At 38.9% G+C, this 17,847-nt stretch overlaps 1 protein-coding gene across 1 annotated transcript in view; it reads left to right on the top strand.

The window, feature by feature from the left end:
- The window catches only part of dgki (diacylglycerol kinase, iota), an 80,473-nt gene extending 66,494 nt beyond the window's left edge, over positions 1–13,979 (top strand). The window contains 13 exon segments of the mRNA XM_039791591.1: positions 4,541–4,641; positions 5,107–5,186; positions 5,478–5,522; positions 6,113–6,182; positions 7,164–7,204; positions 7,346–7,470; positions 8,427–8,452; positions 9,931–9,968; positions 10,707–10,827; positions 11,106–11,142; positions 12,439–12,538; positions 13,802–13,812; positions 13,814–13,979. Of these exon segments, the coding sequence (XP_039647525.1) occupies positions 4,541–4,641; positions 5,107–5,186; positions 5,478–5,522; positions 6,113–6,182; positions 7,164–7,204; positions 7,346–7,470; positions 8,427–8,452; positions 9,931–9,968; positions 10,707–10,827; positions 11,106–11,142; positions 12,439–12,538; positions 13,802–13,812; positions 13,814–13,916 (898 nt within the window). The 3' untranslated portion in view covers positions 13,917–13,979.
- Positions 13,980–17,847: the final 3,868 nt, after the last annotated feature.

Genomic DNA, 17,847 nt, shown 5'->3' with positions numbered 1-17,847 from the left:
GTCTGTTTAGTGGGAGCTGACATTCACTCCTCTCCTTTCAGCTCGCCAAACCACAATCAGAGGAGGGATATGTATGTTGAATTTAATCAAAACAAAAGCACCGGGGAGATATCCAATCACACATTGACATGGTATACTGTGTGGTTTATCAGCTTAGAAGAAGAAGAATAAAAGGAACCGTTTATTGATTATTATCAGGGGTGAAGCAACAGGTCTGCAGTGGTGGAAGATGTACTTAGATCCTTTACTTAAGTAAAAGTGGAACTGCCACATTCTAAATATACTCCATTATAAGTAAAGTTCATGAATTTAAAAGTAGTATCAGCAAAATGAACTTAAAGTATCAAAAGTACTCATTATGCTTGTTTATAAGTGTTATATTATTTTAGAATAATATTTAGAGTTACTTTTTATATAAAAAGACATATGAATAATGCAGTACTACTACTAATCTGCCCTCTCAAATAAATGTAGTGCAGTAAAAAGTACAGTATTTCCTTCTGAGATGTAGTGGAGTCAAAGTATAAAGTAGCATTACATGAAAACAGTACAAAATATGTCAAGTACAAGTCAAATCAAATGTCAAAATTGTACTTGAGTAAATGTACTTTCCACCGCTGGTCGCTTGCTGTATAAAAACAATGGGCCTCATAAACCAATATCTTCCTACGTTTTTTCTTAAATTTGTTCTTAAGACAGTCCCTAAGAAAAGTCCACGTCTGATTCAAGACAGGTTCTTAAACAGCAGTGTTCCTCGAATGATGAATCCCATTGTCTTCGTAAAGTGCCCGTTGGTCCTATTTAGCATAGGTAAACACCTCGTTAATTCCCATAAAAGGGCATGAGTGTGTGCACACTTAGAGAAATGTGGAAAAGGCGTGGTAATGACAGCGGAGGCTTCGACTCCAAAAGAAAGAAAAAGTTTAATTTAAAGTGGAGGTACTGCTGCAGGAAGTTAGCGAGAAACAAGACGTCAGAAGTGGATACAAAGCAGCAAATAAAACCGATGCATGGAATGCAATTACTCATGCAGTGAACGCTGTATCCCAAGAAGGGCCCAGAACTGATGAAGTCTATAGGCCTAGCACAATTCATACACAAAAAAAAATTTAAAAAAAAAAAAAAAAAAAAAAAATATATAAAAAAAAAAAAAAAAAAAAAAAAATAAAAAAAAAAAAAAAAAAAAAAAATACACTATGACAAAAAAATTATGTTGGTTTCAGTGGTAGAGCAGGCGCACATATACTGAGAGGTTTATGCCTCGACGCAGAGGTCCAGGGTTCGAATCCGACCAGTGACAATTTCCTGCATGTCTTCCCCCTCTCTCTCTCTCTCCCCTTTCTCACCTAGCTGTCCTGTCAAAAATTAAAGGCGGAAAAGACCAGAAAATAATCATAGGAAAAAAAATAATAATGACAATAATTAGTTACAAAATGATAATGGAGAGAAATATTACATTTTAAATTAGAACGGACGAAAACGGTACAACTACTTGTTTTGCGCAAACATGTCAGCTCTCAGTTGTGCGTAAGAGTGCTCTTGAGTGCGCGTAGATTCTGTTCTTACCTAAGAACAAATGAGAAAACATCGGTGAACGCCAGAATCTTCGTGACAACTGCGTTAAGTGGGGTTTAAGAACCAATTTGTTCTTTTAAGAACATTTGGTGAATGAGGCCCATTGCTTATATCTGGCTACTAACACTCCTCCATTCCCTGTAGCACTAATACTTCTCTATGTACTGTATATCTCTTTGTTTATATCTGTGGGTCTATTTTCTTGTAAAAGTCGAGCAGCTACAGTAAATGTGTGCACGTGAGAGAAAGACAGTACACAGTAAATATGAATAACTAGCAGTAGCTGCAGTAACTAGTGTCTTTGCTTGATGTACTGCTATGCTACTGTACTCTGTGCTATCAGTGTTTGTCTACTTACCTCTGGGCTTTCCTTTTTCTCTCCCCCCCCCCCCCCTCCTTTTTTTTTCTCTAACCGTCCCTTTATTTTGATCTAACAATATCTAATTATTATTATCTTTTTTTATCCTCTCTTTCTTCCTTTTTAATTCCATTTTCTTTCCCCTTTTCTTTGCTCCATTTCCTTTCTCTCCTTCTCCTCCTTATCTTCTCTGCTCATTTGTTTTCTACTCTCTGCCATACGTTCCTCCTCTCTTCTGTGTGTGTGTGTGTGTGTGTGTGTGTGTGTGTGTGTGTGTGTGTGTGTGTGTGTGTGTGTGTGTGCGTGCGTGCGGCCATAGTATTCAGAAGGTGTGTGCAGCTGATCTGCGCCGCCTCTCTGCTCCCCCCGACTCCTTCTCTGTGTAAGTACCTGAGCCCTTTGTCACTGTGTGTAACTGTGTATTTGTGAATCTGTGAGTGAGTGAGTGAATTAATGAATGAATGAGTCGCTGCTGCTGCTGCTGCTGCTGCTGCTGTTGTTGTTGTTGTCATCGTTTGTCTGTTTGGGCTCAACCAGTACTTCATTAATGCAACTGAAACCAGTCCCTTTTTTTCAACCACTGATACGATGCTGTTTGGTTGATTACATGAACACTTGAAACCGTCTTTTACAGTTACTAAATTTCTTTGTTTTTCAAGAGAGAAGTCACAATTTTCACTCAATTTTATTGACTGTATCTGCTGTGACATTTGCTTATCCTCGGCCTTATCTAGCACATTTTACACATATTTATACATATATATTATTTTTTTTTTTATCTTGACTGTCTATCATTGTGGCCGGGTTAGCTCAGTTGGTAGAGCAGGTGCACATATATAGAGGCTTACTCCTCAACGCAGCGGCCCGCGGATTCAACTCCAACCTGCGGCCCTTCGCTGCATGTCATTCCCCCTCTTTCTCCCCTTTTATGTCTTCAGCTGTCCTATACAAATAAAGGCCTAAAATGCCCCAAAAAAATAATCTTCGACTGTCTATCATTTACATTTCCTTTTTGTTTTCTTTTTTCCTTCTTTTAGGAAAACCTTAATATATGAATTACCTGTGTGTGTGACATATACACCCTTGAATCCTTATATTTGAGGGATGCAGTAATTCTAATTCTAATTAATCAATTAGGTGATCAAGTATTTAGTTTCGTTAATCATTTAATCTATAAAACGTCAAAAGATTGCCCATCACATGTTGTTTTTTAAATTGATTGTTTTGTCCAACCAACAGTCCAAAACCCAAAAGATATTTAATTAACAGCGATATAAAAGAGAGAAAAGCAGCAAATCCTCACAACTGAGAAGATGGAACCAGTGATTGTTTGGCATTTTTGCTTGAAAAATGACTTGAACAATCAATCGATTATCGAAATTGTTGCAGGTTCAATTTACTAATTGATTAATTGTTTTAGCTCTTTTCCCCTTACAGTATACATTTGCATTTGTCCAATTGTTTTTGTCTTGATGACATATTTCACTTCGTTTATTTTAATATTTATTTCACAACTGTTCTTTTTTCGTCATTTCTCATTTCCCCCTTTATGCAAACTTTTAGTCGAATGTAGAACATCGAAAATGCCCAAACTAACTAATACATTTGTATTCTGTACATTTTGCAATTACATAAACACTCCTAACTAACTTCAAAGGTGATAAATACTGACTCACAGTAAATACTATTTGCAGCATCAAAATCAAATGTCAATCTCGACAAATTTATGTCAGTGTTGGCTTTAAAAAATTGTATTGGTTGAACCCAAGTTGAGTCGTATTGTGTTGAATGTGAGTTTTTGATACATGTGGGGAGAGAAAATAGAGAGAGAGAGAGAGAGAGAGAGAGAGAGAGAGAGGGAGGGAGAATGAGAGTGTATGGCAACATACTGAAGCCTCTCCTCTGAATGTGCTTCTGCCTCTTGATGTTTTTCCCGCTGTAGTCCCTTTACCTTTAACCTCACCCTGAGCTTATTACACCTGCACCACTCCTTGGCTCTCACTCTATGTCCACGCTCTCCACTAGAAAAGCTGTTTTCATAATCTTGTGACAGAGAAGAACAAAATGTACTTTAATTTTACACCCTTTTTGGTTCCTTTGCAGGTAAGATTTTGAGTTTTTTGAGGTTGGGTAGATGGGTCATTTCGCCAACAGCTGCTGTGTGACCAACAGTGTTTTCTCATTGTAGTTTTGTTTATCACCCACCATGTTTCTGACGTCAGTATTCAACCTCCATCCTCGCTGAAGGCAAACATTGACTTAGAAATGTGTTAGCCCACCTCAAGCTCAAACACAGAATCAGGGTCGCGTCGCAGAAGGATAGTAGAGCCTTGTATATTATTATTATTTTTAATACTTTTTTTTGTTTTTGCAAAGTTTCGGTTATACTTTACACCTTTAAAACTTGAGCTCAGTTAGAAAACTTTCATCAAAACACGACAGATGAGGAATTAAATATTATGTTGCAAAAGCTGCAAAATTTGGTTTGTTATGCGTGTGTCTGTGTGTGTCTGTGCGTATATGTATGCATATGTGTGTATCCTTATTATTGTATGTTTGGACATGTCTGAATTGTGCGTGTGTGTTTGTGTTGTGTGTTTTTTCTAGTCCTCACGCAGTTCCAGATCGTTTGCGTCTTCGAGTGAATCGGATCAGCCTCCAGGAGTACGACAGGCTGCAGTACGACAAAGAACGACTACGAGACATCTGTAAGGAGTGTGTGTGTGTGTGTGTGTGTGTGTGTGTGTGTGTGTGTGTGTGTGTGTGTGTGTGTGTGTGTGTGTGTGTGTGTGTGTGTGTGTGTGTGTGTGTGTGTGTGCGGGCGTGCGGGCGTGCGTGCGTGCATGTGTGTTCTCTCTGAAAAAAATAAGAAGCTTTTATGTGGCTATAATCAATGTTTTTATACAAACAATGGATTGCATGAGTATTCACAATTATTAACATGATTCTATTGATTTAATTTTAGACTTACATTCATCAGGTGGACACAAACACGCCTCCAAATGAATCGTACATCTGCTCTGTAACTGCAGGACGTGTAAATAAGAAGAAACTGTTGCCATATCAACCTTACAAGATGATAAAATGTCAATGAACGCAGCCGGGAAAAAAAATGCAGTTTAACCTACTTTTTCAGTGCATTATGTTCTAAAGTGTGTGTTTGTGCATTGCAGCCATCCCAGTAGGCATTGTGGTGGTGAGGGGGGACTGTGACCTGGAGACATGCAGACTCTACATTGACAGATTACAAGAGGCAAGTTCTCCCCTTTGTCTTCATCATTAATGCTCATCATCCCTTTCGTTTTCTTTTTTTTCTTTTTTTCTCTCTCCACTCTGCTGTTTGTTCCTCATCCCATCATTATTTCATGACGCTTGCAGCGTTATTTATAGACGGATAAGCAAACCAACACCACTGGGAATGCAGGCCTGCTCTTTAGCTGTGTGTCTCTCGTGGGAAACTAACCGAGCTAACATCTGTGGAAGTTTTGGATGTAATTGCTTTGGCTGTTTGTTAACCTTGAAACCTGTCTGCTGTGCTTGCTAGGACTTACACCAGGCGCCATCTACTGGCCACAGAGTGCACTATCAGGTATATCACTTTTGGGTGTCTTTCTGCAGGGAAAGCTGGGTTATTATCCGTTTTTGACAGCTTTATAAGGTTTTTGCTACATATTTAAAATCCCACACATTTTTAGAATACCTAAAATCTGTGTCATGAGTTTCAAGGATTTTGGACAATTATATGGTAGTTATATTTTTAGCGGTGTTCCATAAAGAATGAAAAATAAAACTCTGGGGGACACAACACCCTTTTTTTTTTAAATCAGGAATTAACCTACAAATTTAAGCTTAATACAGTAAATGAAATTTAGGTTTACAGACTGACACCCGTGTTGAGTCCTCTTCTACCACACTGGAAGAAAAAAAAAACATTTCTGGACATATAACAGTAATATTATAATAATTTTCTAACACCTATCTAAACTACACTATACTCTGCCTCATTGTCCCAATTGTCTCTGTTGTGTTACTGATTGTTCAACTGCTCAATAATAAGCACTTAAAAACACTTTTTTTCTCTCTGGATTGCTCTCTTTTCCCGTGTAAACACTTCTCCACTGAGTTTATTGTTCATAAAAGTGATGATGAAGATCATAAGTGTCTGATGTCTGTCCTCAGGATGAGAGCAGAGGCGTCCCCCGGACCAGTTCAACCAGTAGACTCTCTCCTAACTGGAGCTTCTTGGATTGTAAGTAAATAAGACACTGACATTTTGAGAAACTTTAAACTTTTTTAACTAAATGTGAAGAAAAAAAAAAACCTTAAAGAGACTGAGTCATTTTTAATGTTGCTGTCACTGATGACTCATGATCAAAACCATGAATCACAGAGGACCAGGTGAAGTTCTCGTGCAGTGAACACATTCATTTTCTTTCAGGTTTCCATCAAATTTTTTTTTTTTACTGTTCCTACAAATTGACTTTCTGCTTTGCTGTATTTTTGTATTAGAGTCTTTTGTAACTATATTAAGAAAAGAGCTTTACAAATAAAATATTATTATGATTGTGACATTCCGGTAGTTTCATTGATTTTGATTATCGAAATCAAAAGCAGGATCGCCGATTCCCACAGTATTTTCTTCTCTCTTCACCCCCGCCTACTTGCACACGTCCGTAAAGTCACAGCATAACGTCAGCTTACCAGCTGGTAGCACGCAGCTAAAGACACAGGGTAATGTCAGTTTACCGGTAACCTGCAGGTGCCCTTCCCCAGACTCCGTTGGCACTGCCCGAGTCGGAGATGACGGAGAAACAAAAGAACTGGAAGATCCTCCCACTTCCCTGAAGTCACCGTGTGGCAACATTTTGCCTTCCCTGTGACTTATGGAAACGGACAACGAACGATAAACGTGTGGGCATCGACAGGACTTCATGGTGCATTCGGGCGCCCCTTGTTAAACTGATGGTGCATTCAATTGCACCTCGTAAACTCTGAGAAACTCAAACTGATTATGTAAAGTACCCATCTGCCATCCAGTGGCTTTTATTGTGGCATTGCCGTCACTGCTGGGAAATTCGTTTTTTAAATTGAATCGAATCGTGACCTTAAGTCAAATCGGATCATGGATTTGGAGAATCGTGACTCCCCTACAAGCAACAGTAAAAGTGATGTGAAATACATTGCTTAACATATTTTCTAAGTGTTTCCCATGTACTGTGTGTCTCTGCAGCCACATCAGCTGACCGCTTCTATCGCATCGACAAGGCTCAGGTAAACACTAGCTCGTTTGTTTTGGTTAACAGTTCAAAAATCAATGAATTGGTATTCTGTTTGATTTTGCCAAATATTTACTGGCTTTACCGGCTCGTATAGAATCACATGCCTCTGTTCTGTATGCATGTGTGTCTGTAGGAGCACCTTCACTTTGTGACAGAGATCTGTCAGGACGAGGTGTTTATCCTGGATCACGAGGGACCGGTGGGGAGCCAGGGATCATCCACGGGGATGCCTGATCTGGTGGTGGAGCCTACGGCTGGGTACGTGAGCATGATGCAGTGATATAGAACACACACTTTTATGTTTTACTTTATTTAACGTGGTTAGTCCCATTTAGGGGGAGACCTGACCAGCATGGCAGCATGAAGATTAAATATGTATGGATACTTGTACTCACTACACATGTGCAGTTATTCATGATTATGTAAATCAAGTGATACACATGTGCTGTCACATACATTTTTACTAAATAATCTGTATGAACAACATGCATTTTGTTTTTTTTACCCCTTGGGATAATACTGAAATGATCAACGAGTCAACCAAGAGAAAATTAATTGACAACAACAGTTTTGATAATCAATCTGTCATTTATTTTCTGGTTTCAGCTTCTCAGATGTAAAGATTTGCAGCTTTTCTCAGTTTTTATATAATTGTAAATTGTCTATCTTTTGAAGACAAAACATTTGAAGTTATTGTTTTAGATTCTGGAAAGTTGTGATGGACATATCCGGGCGTTTTATAAACATAACAACTAATAGATTATAAATATATATAAAATATACGCTATCATGGCAGATATAGTCTTTAAGGAAATGCAACATGTAAATACAGACATGATAAAGAATATTCGAGGTCTCAATTAATTGTTTGGCCTATAAAATGTCAGAAAATAGCGTAAAGGGCCTGTTATAATTCCCCACACACTGAAAGTCTTTGAACGTCTCGTTTTGTTTGACCAACAGCCCAAAAGGCAAAATAAGTTAGTTTACTATCACATATGACAAAGCAAACACTCAAATCCTCACATTTGAGAAGCTGGAACCAGCAAATGTTCTTCATTTTTGGTTATAAAATGACTAAAATTATCCATATTTTATATAGAGTGAACAATTAATCAAAAGAAAGAAAAATAATCACTACTTCCTGCACCGAAAAGACGTTTGCTACATGCGCCAATCGCATTTTAATTTCTTCTGTTTCTTTCTATTTTCAGTGTTTCCTTGACATCTGAGGAACAAGGTAGGACACACACCCACAAACACACACACACTCACAAACACACACACACACACACACACACACACACACACACACACACACACACATCCCTTTTGTATCTGTGGTTTAGAGTGAAAAAGCTCTTTCGGAATGATGATATTTCACTGGTTCCCTGTTAATAAGTTGCACTTTTATACAGAAAGATGCTGGATTGCTTTATTTTTAAGCTTCATATCAACCATTTCTGTGTATGTTTGTCTATAAGAAATGTGCACGTCAAAGGATATCTGTCAAAGGCAACTGTTTCAGCTTGAAGAAGCGTGTTAGTCCCCTAGCTAAATCAAATCTTAACATCCCTTGAGGGCTTTGCAGATGTTTTTAAAAACAGGTGGCAGTCTCTTTAATCACCGTGTTCAGGCTTCTCGAGACCTGTTCTGGGAAAGTTGGAGGATATTTACTGTGGCCTGGTTGTCTGGTCTCGTGTCAGTGATAAGTCATCGTAATTCCTGGGACTCTCCACAGTTATACATACGACAAACCTGCTGTTCCTCATCCTCACATGACCAAACATGTTTATGTTTTTCCACTTTTAGGTTTGGCTCCACTTTAAACCGCCACACTGACAATATACAGCTCAGTCCACACTCACAAATTGATCTGATGACTCTTGACAATATCCTTTTGTATTTTCTTGTTCTGCTTATGTATAAATAATTTCCTACATTTCATATTCAGTCAGAAAAATGGCTTTGTCATGTTTGTTTTATTCTTTTTTGGGGGGGGGGGGTAAATTTGTCTACAGTTCAGTTCCAGAAAGCAGTAAAAAAAAGTGACTCAGTATCTTTGGAAACTTTGGAAACCCCACAGTCACTGGTGCTGTGGCTTTGCACATGATTACACTATCAAACATTTAGTTTATTTTGTTACTCTAACTATAATCTTTGTCTGTAAATGTTTCTAACACACATACACTACAGGTACACTTAAGGCAAAGCCGAGGCAGGTATTTGAGTTACTTTGAGGTCGTGTTTGACATTAAGTATTTTTAGCTGTACTATTGAGGCATTTGATGGCTCCAGACCATGAAAATATTCTGCTACAAGGAAATTAGTTTGACCTTCCCCTGACGGTGGATTTGTAGGAAAGTGAAACTGAAAGTTCAGAGTCCCTTTTTCTTTTTGTTGTTGTTGTGATTAACATCTCTTCCTTCTTCTTAAACAATGCTTCACTTTCAATATGTGTATTATTGGCACACACACAAACGCAGTTAACATCCGAGGCAACAATTTGGTTGAATAAGAAAAAATCCCTGAACTTTATTCATAGTTAATCATCATTGTTTCAACACAAAGGCAGAGATATTTAGAAAATGAGGAAGGTCTTTACAGACAAACAGTTGTATCCATGGAAACTTAGAAAAGTCCGCAGTAATCAGTCAACCATAGACTTTCTGTTCTGCACTGTCGATCTCACAGGATGATTTCTTTGTGTGTTTACAGCCCTGCTGAAAGCCGCCAGTACAGGAGATCTTTCTATGGTAAAGTGCAATCACACAGACTGTCGGGGAATGTGCTTTTAGCTGTTTGTATCTGCTGCATCCTCTGGGATTTACACAGACTGGGGTAGTTTAATCAATTAGTGATTCAGCATAAAATCACTTCATTAAATCTCCATAAAGGTTTTTACATTTGAGGGTTGACATAGATCAATCAGTTACACTTTACTCGAAGGTATCTACATAAGAGTGACATTACACTGTCATGAACGTGTCATAAACATTATAAACAAGTCATAAACGTTTATGACCTATGACATTCTTTTAGTAAGTGTCATCTGGTTTTTGTCATGACAAGTTAGGGTTAAGGTTAGGGTTCATGTGTCATGACAGTGTCATGTGTTCATGTCACTCTTACGTAGATACCTTCAAGTAAAGTGTTACCGATCAATCTTACAAGTTAAAAGTGTTTTCTACAAACGCACTTAAATGATTACAAGCGTTTCCCAAAGCAACTCTTGCTTTGGTGCGTTCTGTAGTGCTGAAGAGAAAGCTGAATATACTGTAAAGTTGGTGTATGAAATGTCTACAAACCATGCTATATATAATATATATATAAAAAACACATGAATCACAAAGTGTTGTAAACAACACAAAGACATGTTTTATAACATGTTTCCATTAACACACCCCAACGCTACAAATGAGGACTCAGCATTTTCTTTACTTTTTAAAAACCCTAATTTGCATCTTTTTTTCTGTTTGTGTCGATGTCTCCAGCTGTCGGAGTGCATGCGTCGAGGCGTCAGCTTGTTGGTTAGAGACTCTGCGGGTTGTTCAGCGTTACATATAGCTGCCCAGGATGGACACACAGACCTGGTCAGCTTCATACTGCAACAGGGTGAGACTGTGCATGATGTGTGCATATGGGTAAATGTGTGTGTGAAATGACCTTAAAGGTGCTCTACGTAGCATTTTCCTTCCCATTGGTAGACGATCTGTGATCTACCTCCTGGGCCACAGTGCCCCTTTTAAGTTGTTTTAAGTTTAACATTGTTATAGGAGTGTATCCTAAATTGGTGGAGTACTCCTTTGAAATGAGTAAATGTGTATTTTCTTAAATAATTCATTGTGTCTTCTTCCAAGCTGCTCATGTTTCTCTTGTTTCCGCCTCTTCAGGCTCTAAGGTGCTTCTGGATTTGACCGACAGAGAGAAGTATGTTGACTTCTTTTAATTCAGTTTTTACTAAATGTAGTCCGCGACAGTCCACTTCTGGGATTGCTCCGGTGCCGCCGGAAATTCCGCCGGATGTCCCTCTTTTCGTCCGGATGTCTGTCGCCTTCCGCTTCCTTTGTGTTGCCATTTTAAATTCCGGTGGATTTGTGAGGACTATGGTTAACTGCTCCTCAGATCTCTGCAGGGTAAATCCAGACAGCTAGCTAGACTATCTGTCCAATCTGAGTTTTCTGTTGCACGACTAAAACAACTTTTGAACGTACACATGTTCCACCAAAACAAGTTCCTTCCCGAGGCTATTTTGCAGAGGCACCGTGGCTCTGTCCGGAGCAAGACGATTGTGATTGGTTTAAAGAAATGCCGATAAACCAGAGCACGTTTTTCTCCCATCCCGGAATGCTGTGTGGACTAGCCAGACCTTCCTCCACAGCGCTGTGGAGGAAAGTCTGGCAATCAGAATCAGAAAAGCTTTATTGCCAAGTATGTTTACACACACAAGGGATGTGTCTTGGTATCGTAGGTGCAAGTCACATTAAAGCATTAAAGCAACATGCACAAACACACCGAGTCGCCATATGCGGCGCCATCTCAACTCTCTCCTAACTCTCGCTACAGATACAGCATGACGTGAGGAGAGGAGAGGGAAACAAAAAAGCGTCTCTCAGACTATCCTCATAAAGATAAGAACAGTGTGGGAACAGGAAAAAACACCTCAGCACATAAGCACACAACAGTACATTTGCACTGCTGCACATAACATAACATAACATAACACAATACAACATAACATAAATGTACAGTTGCACATTTCGCCGCGAAGGCATGGGACTGGGGGTATAGGAAGTTAACAGCAGACAACACGAGACAAGATAGCAAGCAGGGTAGGCCTGGGAGGGAGAGGGAGAGAAAGCGACCGCCTTCGCTGAGAGCAGAAAGAGAAAAGTGAGACTTTACTAAATGATTCTCTGTGTAGGTATATATTTTTTTTATCTGCTGTGTGTTATTTTTTTTTAATCCAATTTGCTTGTTTTACGTCAGTGTGATCAGTGTGCCAGTAATCTTTACCTGTAGATTGCAATCGCACTTTTCAAGGCAAGTGAATTTTTTGACCTTTTCTGTAACGTTCTCTCAGCTTATCTGATCTTGTGTGTGTGTGTGTGTGTGTGTGTTTGTGTGTGTTTGTGTGTGTGTGTGTATGTGTCTGTGTGTGTGTGTGTGTGTGTGTGTGTGTGTGTGTGTGTGTGTGTGTGTGTGTTTGTGTGTGTGTGTGTCTAGAGGGGAAACTGCCTTGCACAAAGCAGCCTCAGAGAAGCAGCATGCTGTGTGTCGATTGCTGGTGGAGGCCGGTGCGTCACTCGAAAAGACCAACTTCCAGGTAAATACACACTCGCACATTACACTACAACCATAGACATACTTTATGAACTCACACACTGTAGACTCACACACATTTCCTGTAAATCCAGCTGAGTCATATCAAGAGGACGAGCATGACTTGTACATGATCCACAGAGAAATATGTTTACTGCATGCTGCAGATGAAGAGTGCTTAACAAATCGAAACCTTCCTGCCACAACAGAAAAACGTGTTATCGCAAAGTGGCTCACAAAAAAAAAAAAATAATACACTCAAAGAAAAAGCATACTCTTAGAGTTTGTACATAGAGTCAAAACCGCACAGGAAGAACATAAATCCACACCAATGTCCTCTCTCGACACATATTATATACAATATACTGTGAATTGCTTTTTGTGGTGGGAATTTCTGTTCTCTTTTTTTGAGTTTTATTGTCACGCTTGAAAACAGTCAACCTTTGACCCACAACTTTGTCATACAGGCAGTTTATATTCTATCAGTCTATCAAAACGCCTCCCTGAACTGGAGACTGTACCTTCATTGTTTCCAAGTCACACCACCTGTTAGCTGCTGCCTTTCATACGATACATTGGGCACACAAGCTTTGTCCTTGGAGATAATGGTTTATGTAGTGGACTGCATTAGATTGAAATGTGTTGCATAATATTTACAGCTCGATTAATTGATCACTTGACGGACAGGAAAATAATTTGCAAAAACTATGATAATCGTGGCCGGGTTAGCTCAGTTGGTAGAGCAGGCACACATATATAGAGGTTTACTCCTCTACGCAGCGGCCGCTGGTTCAACTCCGACCTGTGGCCCTTTGCTGCATGTCATTCCCCCTTCTCTCTCCACTTTCATGTCTTCATCTGTCCTGTGGAATTAAAGGCCTAAAATGCCCCCCCAAAAAAATAAAAACAAAATATATATATATATATATATATATATATATATATATATATATATATATATATATATATATATATATATATATTTATGATAATCAATCAATTGTTGAGTCATTTTTTTGAAAGCAGAAATGACAAAAAAATCACAGATTCAGCTTCAAAAAAGTGCAGATTTACCGCTTTTCTTTGGATTTTTTGACTGTTGTTTAAACAAAACAAGCAATTTAAATATGTCAGCTTGATATTTGGGAAATTGTTAGTTCCAGCCCTACACTCCTTTTTTATTTTTGTGTGTGTGTGTGTGTGTGTGTGTGTGTGTGTGTGTGTGTGTGTGTGTGTGTGTGTGTGTGTGTGTGTGTCCACCTACCAGGGGAAGACGCCAGCGGACCAGGCGGGAGGGAGACTCGGAGCTCGCCACCTTCCTGAACGCCAAACAACACACATCTTCTCCTGCCGCCCACGAAGACTTGGAGACGGCTGTCTGAGGCGCGCGCGCACACACACACACACACACAAACACACACACACACACAAACAAACAAACACACTCTCACACGCACTCACTCGGTCTCTCTGGACTCTGCACACACTCGGTAGTGGAGACCAATCTGGGAGAGAAAAGTGTGGAGTCCGGCTGGTCTCTTCAGACGGAGAGATCCATGAGACCAACCAGAGGAGTGAACAGCTTCCGCTCACAGCAGCACTGCAGTGGAGATTTTATTGGTCAACTATTTATTTGTATTTATTTATTCATATTCTATTTATTGGTTGTGCTGATTGATTGGTTGACTGAGTGACTGACCGATCGTAGGACTATTTACGGTTCAGGATGCAAGTGCACTTGAGCAGCTGTTTATTTTGGTCACAATTCATATTTTAGGAATGGGTTCACTCAGTAAGACTGGGGGGGGAAAATTTGTTGTTCAAACATTTAAAAGCAGTTAAAAAAAAAAAAAAGATTTCTGTTGAAAATAATCAAAATAACTTACGTTTTATATATGTTTACCCCGGGAAACCTGTGTGCCAAAGACATTACACGGACGTAGTGTCGTATCTGTTCCCACAATCTATCACAGTGGTATGTTTTCACACACATCTCTGCTTTCATACCAAATGATGTAATGTTGATGTTTCCATCCTGCTGTTTCAGTCAGCGTCCACATTACTGGGGCCACGGAGGGCTTTGATAACATTATAAAACAACAAAAAAAATCTTATTTCAACTGTCTCACATTACTATGGAAGAAAGGAAAAAAGGAATGTATTTTTATAGCACCTTCTAAAACCAGAGCTGCAAAGTAGTCAAATGTTTTTAGATGTTAAACAAACAAATGAAAAAATATGAATGTGTAATGAATTATAAAGATTCCAGGCTGCACAGAAAGGGGTTTTAAAAATGTGGCACTGACTTAGCTGACCTGATACTGAGGAGGCTGTTACTCCACTGATTCCCAACCTGAGGGGTCCAAACAATACATTTTAAGGGTCACAAAATGATGACGTGTATAAGAAAGAAAATATATATTTCTATTTCTGTCATATTTCTGTTTTTAAATGTTTTTTTTTTCCTTCTAGAATACTTGATACTTTCACTTTTTCAGGCCTCTAAAGACTCTACTAATTAAACAAGCTCAGAAGGAAAAAAAGAACTCTTTGCTCCGACTGCTCCCAGTTTATAATGATATGTTTTAAGGTGCCAGAAGCTGAAAGAAGGTTGGGAATCACTGGTTCATTCCAAAGTGTTGGAGCTAAAACAACAATTTCCCCCATTTGCCTTTAACTTTAATCACAGAACGTTGCTAGATATTGTTTATGAAAAAAATCTGAAATGTACAACTAAGCCAGTATCGGACCAGCATAGAGAGGAAAAAAAACAACGCATTTGTTCATCTGTAACTACAATGCAGCCAGTTGATTATGAAGGACAGACCAGATTCTGTTTGCTTTTTGCTTTTTCTTTTTTAAAAGGGCGTTTTAGAGCATAATCACAAACCTGTGTATGTTCAAGTGTCTGACTTTCCAGCTGCCGTCACGCAAACAAATATTTTAACTTTTAACAGTGTGTATCTGGTACTCCTGACCTGAGAAGGCTTTTCACATGCAGCTTGTGTGTGTGTGTGTGTGTGTGTGTGTGTGTGTGTGTGTGTGTGTGTGTGTGTGTGTGTGTGTGTGTGTGTGTGTGTGTGTGTGTGTGTGTGTGTGTGTGTGTGTGTGTGTGTGTGTGTGTGTGTGTGTGTGTGTGTGTGTGTGAGATAATATTCCTCATTCCATATCAAACCTGAAAAAATAAGTCGGTACAGCTGCAACAGAAACAGTCTTCACTCTGCTCTCTGTGCAGCATGTACATACCTACAGACTGTGTGTGTGTGTGTGTGTGTGTGTGTACTGTATGTTTGTGTGAAAATATTCCTAATTTCATATCAAACTTGAAAAAAATAGTCGGTACAGCTGCAACAGAAACAGTCTTCACTCTGCTCTCTGTGCAGCATGTACATAACTACAGACTGTGTGTTATAATAGTGTGTGTGTGTGAGTCTTTTCATGCGTATCTCGTGTGTGTGTGTGTGTGTGTGTGTTTGCAGCATTTATCCAAGAAAAGAAAAATCTGAGCCATATGCAATGCAATATGAATAGATAACGTCTCTTTGCATTTCTATATTAATCGTTTACATTACATTAATGTTTTTAACATCGTCGACCATTTAGCACCGAGGAGTATTGAATGTGCAGTTTTACTTCAGTGCTGGTTGGGTATATGATTGTCTTGTTATTTTATTTTTTAATTTTGTGTGCATGTATGTCAATGGATTGAACTTTTAAAACAACCCTGTGAGGTCTCTTTTGATATAACCTGTTGTAAACTAAATTGACATGTAAAATAGGAACCGCTCGCCCCAAAAGTCTTTCTGGGGACACCGAAGCATTTGAAAGACTCCCATGTAGCCATAGTAGAAGTCTGAAGCATTTTAAACTGCAGTGAATATTAACTTTTTGAACAACATGCGGGAAATTTGGTTGGAAATCCCTTTTTTAGCTACTAATACTCAGTATTACTCAGCCTTTTTTTACGAGTCATTTCTTACATTTTGTGTTTCCATAGGGCTTTTGTCATTTTTCTTTTTGTCTTTTTCTCTACAATTAAAACCTGGCCGGTAAAAGTTTTATTTGAAAATAGAGGTGTTAAACAAGGAGGCAGCATCTTTTGCAGTTTAAGGTCCACTTACTAGATTTCTTCCAAAGCTTCCAGCGACAATTTGTGGCTGTAAGCTTTAGAAGATATCTAGTCAAATGCTGCAATACGGCAGTCAAACCCATAACTTACTACTCGTGAACTGGTACCAGATCGTTGTACTCCCAGTTACAGTTTTTGACGTCACACAAACACATAAACAACAATGGTTGATGCTGTACAGACGCCGGTGATTAACGGTGAGAAATAGAAATAAATAGACATAAATAGGCAACGTAAAGTAATTCCGCACATTGTAATCCAAACAATACACATACGATTGTGTACTACTACAGGTTCCAAAATATGTCGCCGACTAGAAATCGCTAGTGTCAGCTAACGCTAGCTAACGTCAACGTTAGGTAGCCGCTAACTTTGTCGTGACTTTGCCTGGAACGCTACCAAGTCGTGAGTCGTGACTTGAAGTCGTAACTTACGGGCTAAAAATTGTGTCTGGAACGCAGCAAAAGTACGGGATTGTTGCCATTTTTTGAAATGGGGTTGTATGAGGTACTTAATCCTTATCAAACTTTTTTGAAAAAGTTAGTAATCATAAATAAATGCCTATTTCTTTAATTTACTAATTTTTCTTGTAATCAATTCGCTTCTCTTGCTTATTCGCAGTCATACGCTCTAAAATAAAAAATCTAACCCTAACCCAACACATTTCTTTCAGATCAAAAATACATTTTTAATAGATACTTTTCAGCCAATCAGAAGCCAGTTTTTTTTTTCCCATGGCTGTGGTATAAATTAAGATAAATGTTTTTTGGGCTTTGCGATGAATATCTAAACTTCTTTTCCCATTTTAATCCAAACTCACGCGACAATCTTTTTCTTTAACGGTATGTGAGATGTTCTGCTGCATTTCTAAGTAATTCCTCGACTAAATCCACATTTCAAGCCTCTCCGATTAGATTTTCTTGTCAGAGTATAGTTTTTCTCTCCTAAAATGTTCATGATGCAGGACTTCTACGATGACTACCTTTGTCTACGTCCCACACTGAGACGCTGAGACCTTCCTCTGAGTGTCTGGAGACAAAGTGTGTGTGAATGAGATCTGAACTGAATCTGTGAATATTGACGCTCGGCCCGCTCTGAATGACATGCGCACACACGCTTCTTATCACTCTTTCTATTGAGTAGAAACTTTGTATTAAATTGTGTCTCACATCAGCATTGGTTTA

This window comes from Perca fluviatilis, chromosome 23, assembly GCF_010015445.1.
Source record: "Perca fluviatilis chromosome 23, GENO_Pfluv_1.0, whole genome shotgun sequence".
Lineage (NCBI taxonomy): Eukaryota > Metazoa > Chordata > Actinopteri > Perciformes > Percidae > Perca > Perca fluviatilis.
The sequence above is the reverse complement of the archived record's forward strand: the minus strand, read 5'-3'. Positions and strand labels throughout refer to the sequence as shown.